General features: G+C 42.2%; 1 protein-coding gene across 1 annotated transcript in view; it reads left to right on the top strand.

Moving 5' to 3' along the window:
• The window catches only part of rps6kc1 (ribosomal protein S6 kinase B1), a 21519-nt gene extending 10850 nt beyond the window's left edge, over positions 1-10669 (top strand). Inside the window, exons 12-16 of the mRNA XM_089022735.1 lie at positions 294-902; positions 981-1613; positions 3596-3685; positions 9551-9633; positions 10586-10669. Coding sequence (XP_088878861.1) covers positions 294-902; positions 981-1613; positions 3596-3685; positions 9551-9633; positions 10586-10669 — 1499 coding nt within the window. The remainder of the gene's footprint in view (positions 1-293; positions 903-980; positions 1614-3595; positions 3686-9550; positions 9634-10585) is intronic.
• Positions 10670-10991: the final 322 nt, after the last annotated feature.

Here is a 10991-nt window from a genome sequence, read left to right as displayed (position 1 = left end):
ATAGCAAAAAGCAGAGCTAGCTAGCCAGCTAGGTAGCAAAAAGCAGAGTTAGCTAGCCAGCGAGATAGCAAAAAGCAGAGCTAGCTAGCCAGCTCGATAGCTAATAGGTAGATAGAAGGAACTTGCGGGCATACCTACGCCCGAGGAGTCCTCCACCACGGGGTTGATCTCCAGCATGGAGGCGTTGTCAGCTGTATTTATTAAAAAAACAAAAATCACGACATTTTATTTAGTCTTATTTATTCCCGACAATAAATCAACTCTACTTAGATTCCTTTATTTATAATCTGCAGGTGGAAAGCTGTGGTCACACATAGAAAAATACCTGCGCAATTCTAATCTGGAGGAGAGCTTTGACATCCCTTTCATCCAGAAGAGCCACACGGTCGCCGTGCACTCGCCGCAAAGTGCCGCGCCCGAACCTGCCATGAATTCCACTTCTGGTCCCGCTTCTCGTTCTGATTCTACGCCGCACGTAAACAAGGAAGTCGATGACCCTTCCGCCTCTCCATATAAAAGCGGCCTCTTTGCCAGGCTTCGCCAAAAAGTCCTCACCCACACCGACTCAGGCGCCACCTCCGAGGGGGAGTGCACTAATAGTTATTTAACCCTCTGCAATGAATACGAGCAGGAGAAAGTGGAACCAGCTACTCTGCGGGTTGACGACGACGCGAGGAGCGAACAGGAAGTGTCGTCGCCCGTTGCCTGTCAAGACTTTAGCGATGCGTTAAGCTTATCGCCATCTCTGGATCAATCCAAGCACACCCCCATGGAGTTTTTCCGCATCGACAGCAAAGACAGCGCGAGCGAGGTGACCTGCCAAGACTTGGAACAGCCGCAGCAAGCAGCCGCCTCCCAAAAAGTCTTTCCTGACCTTCCCGAGCTGGCTGCGGAGGTCAAAGGTCACCATGCACAAAATTGGGGCTTAGATCCTAGCGATAAATCCTCCAATGAATCCGTGCCGGTTATTTCTTTTAAAGAAGCCGCAGTGGAGGACGAAGGCCATCCGCCGGATCTCTTGGTCAATCTTCCTCTTCCTCAACAAGAGGAAGGGGAAACCTGCACGCTGCATCCGGGTCTCGAGCTCACGACCTCCCCTCAAAGGTCAATCAAGCCGGATGTTTTACAGCTCGCCGGCCAGGCGGAGGCCGAAGAAGAACTTTCATCTTTGTGTGCAGCCTCTGCAAAATGTCCATCTTTAGCTGGATCCACTTCCATCCAGGATGACTCTAGTTTGACTTTCGGACAAAAGACGAAAGAAAAAATGCACGTTGAACCCTCATGCCAAAATAATGAATCTTTACTCGATGCAGGCCTACCAGGGGAAACCTCCCTGGGTGACAAAGCAGCTCACGCTGACGTGATGACAAATATCGTCGCTCAAGCCTGTGACAATTCCGTAGGACAACCCGACGCCGTGGAATTCGACAACACGATCTCGCGGTTGTTCGCCGAACTGGATGAGTTGTCATTGGCTGCCTCCCACGCTCGTATTCCGGAGGCGTTCGTCCGAATTTGGGCCGCGGAGCTGATTACGGCGCTGGATTGTCTGCACAAAGAGGGCATCATCTGTCGAGACCTCAATCCCAACAACATCCTCCTCGATCGCCAAGGTGAGATTGCAACAATCGTGCCGAGTAATACATAAATGACGCGGTTTGTTGACATTTGAGCTGAGGAACATATTTGCCAATGGAAAAACATAAAGTCACAAAACAAATTGCTAATATAATCTCATTCAATGCGTGCGTGTAAACTCTCAGTCGTACAGGAATGGTCCATCGATGAAAAGGTTTCTTCAGCCGTCATCTATACTTCTTTGAAGGTGTCGGACGCTTCTTATCCAAGAGGCTTCGTCAGCAAACAAAAATTTGCTGGTAGTTTTAGCCCTATAAATACGTATATCCCTACTGTCCAGATGTGGCGGTGCCAGACTCTGCTATGATAAGTCCCTGCTCTCAGGTTATGGGGAGTAGAGGACTATTCCCTGAGGCTACGCTGCTTACTTCTATTGTCCTGACTGATTGACTTCTATTGTGATTATGGGGTCTACGACTGGCCTGATTGCCCCATTTGTTCTGGAATCACCTCATCAGCATACTAACTAAGCCTATGTTGCCTAAGAAGTCTGTTGTAAGAATGATCCAAATTAAACCTCACAGCACCATGGCAATTTAGTGAAGGGTTTTGCTGTTTTATGAAAATAGCTTCTTTTACTCCCCTTTCACACCATCTATTTTCTTTCACTAAGATTTCAACCTCACTGTCGACAAATGTGTGGTTGCTAGCTTTTACATAGGCACCTAAAAGCTAAATAAAAATGTCCACTCCAGGGCGAGGGTTTTGTCATTTTCACTCAAAGAGCAGGATCCACAATATACACGTAACCTCCGACTTACGACCGACTCGACTTACTACCACCCATATCTACGACCACGACCTCCAGATCCTATTTTGTACATTTGAATTCTACCCATGGCACCGCAACGCGCTAGCAGGCCGGCAACACGTACAACAATTATGGCCAGCCAGTCAGCATCTCACACTCGCACAGCAATCGACCGTGTGATGGCATCAGAGGGGGGCGTTTGCGAGTCATTTAGCCTCTGAGTTTCTATTCAACATTTTGAATGGATTTCAACTTACGACCATTTTGACTTACGACCATTTGGTCGGAACGGAATTTGGTCGTAAGTCGGATGTTACCCATATTGAGTTTTTAAGACTACAGAATCAAAATCATTTTTATTGCCAAGTTTGTAGAACACATAAGGAATTTGTCTCCGGTAGAACACGCTGCACTGGTATCATCAATAATGGAGAAACACGGAGGCACCATACAGTTCTATTTGGGTTACTGTTTAAATAGTTAATGGCTGTTTAAATGTCAAAAGTTAAAAGCTGTTTAAATGTCTGCTCAATTTGGTGCGGATTCAAAAAAAGTCTTACACTCTCTTTTTTCATCTGGAAAAAAAGCTCATCAGTACGGCCGATAATAGCCACTCTATGCAGAGGATAAAGATGATATGACTGGCAGCGTTGTCTGTCACTGTTCGATGCATTTAGATAGTGGCCTGCATGTGATTTTCAAATAAATAAATGCGCCCCCCCCCCCCCCCCCGTCAGCCATGATCTCTTTTATCAAAACAAAGGCGCTAGGTGTCCCAAATTCCTCCCCATTTTCTTCCGTCGTCCCACAATCATCTCTTTGCAACTCGTTATCAACAAACGTCTAATTAGCTGAGTGGCTGTTTTAGTCTCCCTCGTGGTAATTATTGTTGGAAAGCCCCCCCCCCCCCCCATCAACGAAGTAGTGCGGTACATCATTCTGGCTAGCCTCCGGCTAATGGCTGCGGCTACCTAATGACACCATTAGTTCTAATGATGGCGTTAACGGGTAGCCGCTAAGCAGGAGTAATCGCCGAGGCTCACGGAGGGGATTGTAGGACAGCGCAAAAAGGAACTGGGGGGTGCGGGGGGGGTAAAAAGGAAGTGCTTATAAGGTAGGCCAACAATTTCAAAAAAGTGCAAAGTCAGAGTGCCACTTGATGATGTGCGAGGTGATAGTATAGATTTTTTTTTTTTTACCTTTCAGGTCATGTTCAGCTAACTTATTTCTGCAGCTGGAGTGATGTGGAGGAGTCATGTGACAAAGAGGCCGTTGCTAGCATGTACTGCGCACCGGGTAAGACGTTTTATTTGGAATGTTTGTTGAATTATTCACCAAAGGTCCACTATTTATTTATTTGTTTGTTTATTTGTTTACCTATGTTTTTAGTTATTCATTATTTATTTACTATTATCTTATTTATTTATTTACCCGTGTTTAGTTATTTACTATTTATTGTCTTATTTATTTATTTGCTTATTTATTCACTTATTTACCTGTTTGTTTATTTGTTCATTTATTAATTTATTCATTCATTCACGCACATTTATTTATGTAATTATTTACTTATCTATTCATGCACTTATTTTTTTATTTATTTAGTCATTTACCTTATCTTTTTATTTGTTTATTTATATATTTATTCATTCATTCATTTAATTTATTTATTTATTATTCATGTATCCATTTGTTTGCTTGCTTACCTATTTGTTTATTTATTTATTGATCTATCTATTTAATTATTTATTTATCTATTCATTTGTTCACGCATTCACTCATTTATTTATTTATTTATAATAATAATAATAATACGTTTTATTTGAAGCATCTTTCAAAGCTCTCAAGGACACTTTACAGTCACAGGCTAGCATGGATACAATCATAAATAAAATACAATTATAAATAGAAACAAGAGATAAAGCTACACGGAAAATGCTATTTTAATTAGCTGGGTTATATATTTATTTATATATTTATTGATATGTATTTATTTTGTGTGTGTTGAGTGTTTTTTGAAAATCGTTATCCACCTGCCATCATCATGTTCCACAATATCGGTGACTTTCAAGTATGTTTGACTTTAAAAGGCGGGGCCTATTCCGGTGAGTGATGTGGGCGTCAGCGGTTTGAGAAAATGATCCTCGCAGAGTGGTGGCCTGGAGTAACTCGAATAATTTTTGCTGCCTTCCTCCACTGATTTATAAGCAAATTAAGCATACACGTGAGCATTTTTACCCTTGTCGTCTGTTTTATTTTAGAAAATCCTTCAAAATACGGGAAATCAGGTGTAATTTCCCCTCCACCATCCCCCAAAAGCCTTGCTTCTGATCCAAAAAGCCTTGTTGTAATTGTTTTGCCGTCCTCTAAACGGTGCTGCTGCTCAATGGTGAAGCCAACTCAGCTGCAGCGTGCACACTCAGGCCTTGCGCTTGTTGCCGCCAGCAGGCTTGTGGCAGCTCTGGCATGTCGTTTAAAAGCTGTCCAAAGCAAACCTTTTGCTCCTTAATGAGTGATTCTTTGCCGTGTTTCAAATAGTTCACTATCCACCCATCCATCCATCCATCCATCTAGCTAGCTAGCTAGCTAGCTAATTTTGCAGAGAGAGAGATTCAAGTTTTAAAATGTTTGTGGATTGAACACATAAATACATAGACTAACGTTAAAAATAAAAGATTTTGTCAAGTTCAGACATCAGATCTTTATTTTATTATTAGTCTTCCGCTAATCTTTAATATATATAAAAAATATATATAAATCCATTTGGGGAAAAAACCCATCATGTAAGATTATTCATATAAATAACCCCCCCATCCATAAATATCCGTAATTTGTAAAACAAAGATAAAAAAAACATAATAAATCACCTCTCATCCAAAGGCATCTTCGGGGATAAAGCACACAATTGATTAAATCACCTAAAGACAATAATCTGAATAATCCTGCGCCTTAATACAATAAAAGAAAAAACTCAGGGCTATTGCAGGCCGGATTTGTGCTTTACTTTGTTGATCATTTCTTCAGATAGATATTTAATTTAAAAAAAAAAACATGTTTGGGATCTTCAGAAAAATGAGATTTTAAGTTTTGAAGACATATATTGATCTCCAAATTTTACAGTCACGTTGTAATAAAATCCACCACTAGAGGGCGCGTTATCCCTTCTCAGCATCTATGGGAGTCGTATGTAGTTATTTTTCTGCCTTTTTTGTATCTTTTTTTATACTCCCGTCTAATATATAAATATGCATTTAATACATGCGTTCATTTCATAAATACGCCCCTCGTGCATATGCGCGCACTAGTTTTATCTTGCCCTTGTTATGTATTGCTGTTTATCCAGACAGGGTCAGCTCCGTGGCTTCATTCCCGATGACAGATTTATGACTGTTTGCCAGAGAGTTAGCAGGGGGTCTGTTCTCCGTGTTGTTTGTGTGCGTGCGTGCGCTCACATGTATGGATGTGTGAAAGGGAGAGAAACATGTTTTTAAAGTGCCACGCATTCACACCCACGCGAGAAGAAAAAAAAAAAAAAACAGGGAGTGGACTTGGAAAAATCCACTGTTGATGTATTCATCTGTTTATTTTGCCCTTGTGCTTATTTACCTTCACACCATTTAATCGTCGCTACTAAACATCAGATGGCAAATGTTTTTGGTTTGTAATAATTAGTCAAACAAAAGCAAATGAAGGTAAAACAAGCAGTTGACGGACAAAAGCAAATTGAATCACATAAGGTGTTTTTTGTGTGATCTCTTGAAATGGACATCTTTTGACTTTCCTTTTTCATTTTTCATTACGAAATTAAACATTAGAATTAAAAAGACTTTAATAGTTCCACAGTGGGAATATTTGCAAAACAAATGTAAAAAAAAAAAAGACAGAAAACCGACATGTACAACTGCACAGAAATGTTATATAGAAAGAACTGTACATAGTGCAAAGTATAACATTACATTCATTGGGTCATTCGCGTGCAGTATGCTGATAACTAGAATATGTTATCATATTTGCAAACAACAAGATTAAATGAGCAAGCTCCAATAAATGAATAAACAAATAAATTAATAAAAATTACTAAATGATAATAAATAAATGCATAAATAAATAAAAGCCTTGAAAATATATACTGATCACTTTGCATATGTGACGTCATCACTCGTGGCTTATATGATGCCGAATCTTAGTTTTTAATCATTTTAACTCATTCACTGCCATTTCCAAATTTATTCGGACTGCCGATAAAGCGCTGGTCAGACCTCTGGCAATGTTTTTTTTTTTCACTTCCACGAGGGAGCAGTATTTTGCTTTTGTCCATGTTAGTGCTTGGTTCCAGCTTCAACTGTTATATATGTGTTTATTGTACAGCCGCCCCCAGTTCAAGCCCAGATAACTACAGGCCCATATAACTTAGGAATTAACTCTTTTTTTTTCTGATGAAAGAAGAGAGTTTTTTTAATACTGAATTTACTGTTTATGTAGTTCTAAAACTCAATATTCTGTGGGTCCTGCAATTTGAGTGACAATGACAAAAACCCTGGCACTGGAGTGGACACATTTTTACAGTGAATGAAGAGCCAATGATGATTTTACATTTGAAAGTCGCTAATCTTTAACTGTTTGTGTGATTATACAAAGGCAAAATACATTGAATATCATGTTTAATTTTCTGTATGCACACACGGACGCCATTAATGATGATGATGATGATAATAATAATAATACTTTTAATTTTAAGCGCTTTTCAAAGCTCTCATGGACACATTAATTTCATCTGTGCTGTATGTCATGCATATTAGCATATTTGACTATAAAGCTGACTTTTTTTGATTTTACAGTCACAGTCAAGCGTAGGTACTATAATAAATAAAGTACAATCACAAATAGAATACAATAAATAAAATACGATTATAAATAGAAACAAGAGAAAGAGCTACACAGAAAATGCGATTCTAAATAGGTGGCTTTTGAGACTCCTTGTACTTCCTATCCGCTGAAACATAGCTTCCGCTTTCAATTGAGTTCTTCAGCAGACCATTTGAGGAAGTTAGCCACAAGAGGAGAAGTTTAGGAGTTCCTTTCGGCTCACGGGGAGATACGAGATGCGGTTTCAGATACATTGTTTTTGTATAAAAAGAGAAGAAGAAGAAGCGGAGGCTAACAAAGTCAACGTTCGCCATCTCAAAGCGTTTCGCGCACATGTGAGTTGAAGGGACAGTCACACCGCGGAAGAGTTATTTCACGATGACCTGTGGCCTCTGGACGCGCTTAACCCACCCCTATACTCCTCCCCCCCCCCTTCTCATCCTTTTTTCTCCCCTTACTCCGTGCCTCGCTCTGACAGAGCGGTAAGTGTAGCCAGCTTCACTGTACTCTCCCTGCAGCTCCTTAGACATTAATCCATTGTGATGACATCGACCTTGCTTTGAGACGCGTGTGTTTGTGTGCGTGAGACCAAACACACCCCCACACACACACACACACACCACACCACCACCACCCTCCAGCCAGGAGCTATGCAGGTATCACTAGTCCGTTCAATGACGATCTTCTCTCCTTGGCTGTCAAAACAGTCATCCTGGGGAGCCCTGAAGACTGGTTGCTCAGTTAGCTGGAAGTGTGTGTGTGTGTGTGTGTGTGTGTGTGTGTGTGTGTGTGTGTGTGCGGACACATCAGTATCATAGCCCTTTCTAACCTTGGCTGCAAGAGAGCCACACACACACGACCCCGCCGCGTCCCCCCGGCAGCCTCCAGGAGACGAGGGGGTCTTTGTCTCTCATGTTCCCCCAGCTGAGGAGCTCGATCTCTGGGCAAGCAAAGGGTCATGGACACCCCCTGGGTGACCACCCCCTTCTCCACCGCCCCCTTGGGGGGTGTAGCAGAACAAAGTTGAACAGCATGAGAAGCCATCTGGTGCCAAGCGGTGCCGGTAGCCCACAGTTTTTGACTTTGGTCAAAAAAAAGGGGCGGTGACGGTTTTTTGTGTCTTAGGTGGGCTACATTTATCCTGATAATGTGGTCCAACATGGAAGATTTGTTCCTCTTTTCCAAACAGGGGGTGTAGAATACATTTTTTTCAGTGGCGTGGCTGTCAGCGTTTCATGAAATAACAATGCAGTGATGTCTTGGCTTACAAAGTTAATTGTTTCCCAGACAGTGTGTGTACGGCAAAAAGTAGGTATCCCAAAAATTAATTTCCAATAGGGAAAGGTCCAAAATGGCGACCTCCTGTGGCCACCTGTTTCCACAGGCTGATAAATTCCTTATATGGAGCTTGGACGCCCTCTTCTGGCGGCTTTTGGGTGCAACACGAGGTTGTCAGACCAAACAACTACAGCAAAATACATTGACGTGATGGAAGGACTGCGACAATGTGTCTTTTTTTTCGGTCAGGGGCGTTCCTTTAGTGACGTCACATACGGACTCGTCACCAACTCAAAAACAAGACTTCCTGAATATTCAGCGTGAGTCTTAAAACGTAAAATATATCTATGTGCGGTGGAATCTTATTAAAATACGCTCAGTAGAAGTCATTTGAAGCCATTTTACAAATTATGGACACAACTTGTCTGGAGAGTTGTCCTTTAAAGTTGAACTTTTTTTTTGCACAATTGAATCAAATGATTTTTTTGCCAACCTATGAAATAATGCAGTTTGTCCAGAATCCAGTCCTCAAGCCAAGCAAGACACCCCCCCCCCCTCCCCCGTCGGTCCCCCCCACAAACGGCACAAAGAGAACAAAACTCCTTTGCGCCATTTGTCCTCTCGTGTCGGCGTTTTCCATGTCTTCATGTGTTTTTGTCTGAATGCGCGTTGGCTTGTTGGAAGGTCGGGTCATGCAGATGGTGCCAACTTGCCGCACAGACGCTTTTTCCTCAATTTAACTGCTTCTTTTTTATATATTTTTTATAATGCAAATCACGCTTTTATGTGGACACACTCCACATGTGTGCGTGCGTGCGCTAATTTCGAAGCAAGTGAGTTTGCTGAATTCAAAATGTCCGCCCAGGACCTTGTCGGAGTATTTTGAAGTAGTCGCAACGCATTGAGCGAATTTCAGTCCTTGTTTGAAAAGCACTTCAAAAGTGGATGATTATTGTCTTCTACCTTTAAATTATTATTTTATTTTTTTAGATCAACTCATCGTGTGTTTTTCTTTTCTAGAGGTGGGAGGCATCGGCGAGGAGACGGACGCGTGTGATTGGTGGAGTTTGGGCGCCATCTTGTTTGAGCTTCTTACAAGCACGGTGAGTCCAAAAAAAGTCCCAAAAAGTATTTTTTTTGTCACAGTATGTCTGTGTGTCTGTCTGTCTGTGTGTATATCTATATACACATGTATATATGAGTCCAAAAAGAGCCCAAAAAAGTACTTGTTTATGTTTTTATTTATTTTTTTTTTTGGTCCCAGTTTGTTGCAAAGGTATTGTGGGATGTCTGCAGGTTGATTGGCATCCAGCTGTCACACTCTTTATGATCTTGCCAGATTGTGTGAGTGTGAGTGTGAGTGTGAGTGTGAGTGTGAGTGTGAGTGTGAGTGTGAGTGTGAGTGTGAGTGTGTGTGTGTGTGAGTGTGTGTGTGAGTGTGTGTGTGAGTGTGTGTGTGTGTGTGAGTGTGTGTGTGAGTGTGTGTGTGAGTGTGTGTGTGTGTGAGTGTGTGAGTGTGTGTGTGAGTGTGAGTGTGAGTGTGAGTGTGAGTGTGAGTGTGAGTGTGAGCGTGAGTGTGAGTGTGAGTGAGTGAGTGAGTGTGTGTGTGTGAGTGTGTGTGTGAGTGTGTGTGTGAGTGTGTGTGTGAGTGTGTGTGTGAGTGTGTGTGTGAGTGTGTGTGTGAGTGTGTGTGTGAGTGTGTGTGTGAGTGTGAGTGTGAGTGTGTGAGTGTGAGTGTGAGTGTGAGTGTGAGTGTGAGTGTGAGTGTGAGTGTGAGTGTGTGTGTGAGTGTGAGTGTGAGTGTGAGTGTGTGTGTGAGTGTGAGTGTGAGTGTGTGTGTGTGTGTGTGTGTGTGTGTGTGTGTGTGTGTGTGTGTGTGTGTGTGTGTGTGTGTGTGTGTGTGTGTGTGTGTGAGTGTGTGAGTGTGTGTGTGTGTGAGTGTGTGAGTGTGTGAGTGTGTGTGTGTGTGTCTCGTTTGTGTGAGTGTCTTGGCTGCCATCTCTCGCTCTGGTTCTCTGGGAGCGTCAGGGGTGTCCGTGTGACTTTCTCCCCCAGCTTGAGCTCCATCTGCTGGGCCACGGGGTCAAGCCTCCGTGGGTCTCTTTTCCTGATTCCTGGAGCACCTTAACGGCGACGTAGAAGGGAAGACCGAGGAGGGAGTCTGTATATATCTGAAGCTACCTAATAAGAATACAAACAAATTTGTATCGACTCCTCCTTCTAGGAAAAGTACAATTTGAAATTCCAAAAAAACTTGTCAATCATTTTCTTTTAAAGGGTCCTCGATTGACCACACAAAGTGTCCTTCCTTTTTTCAACCTAAGCAGACAAATTCAACGTTTTTACCCGGGCAAATATTTCTACCGTATATCAAATATCAAACCATGAAATTCCAAAGGGTTCAGTCAGTATGAGCAGCAAAGGAGTTCATTGCGTGCTGTTGTTAACCTTGTTGCAGCTT

This window comes from Hippocampus bargibanti, linkage group LG19 (assembly GCF_051943395.1).
Source record: "Hippocampus bargibanti isolate YZ-2025 linkage group LG19, ASM5194339v1, whole genome shotgun sequence".
NCBI classification, from domain to species: domain Eukaryota; kingdom Metazoa; phylum Chordata; class Actinopteri; order Syngnathiformes; family Syngnathidae; genus Hippocampus; species Hippocampus bargibanti.
The sequence above is the reverse complement of the archived record's forward strand: the minus strand, read 5'-3'. Positions and strand labels throughout refer to the sequence as shown.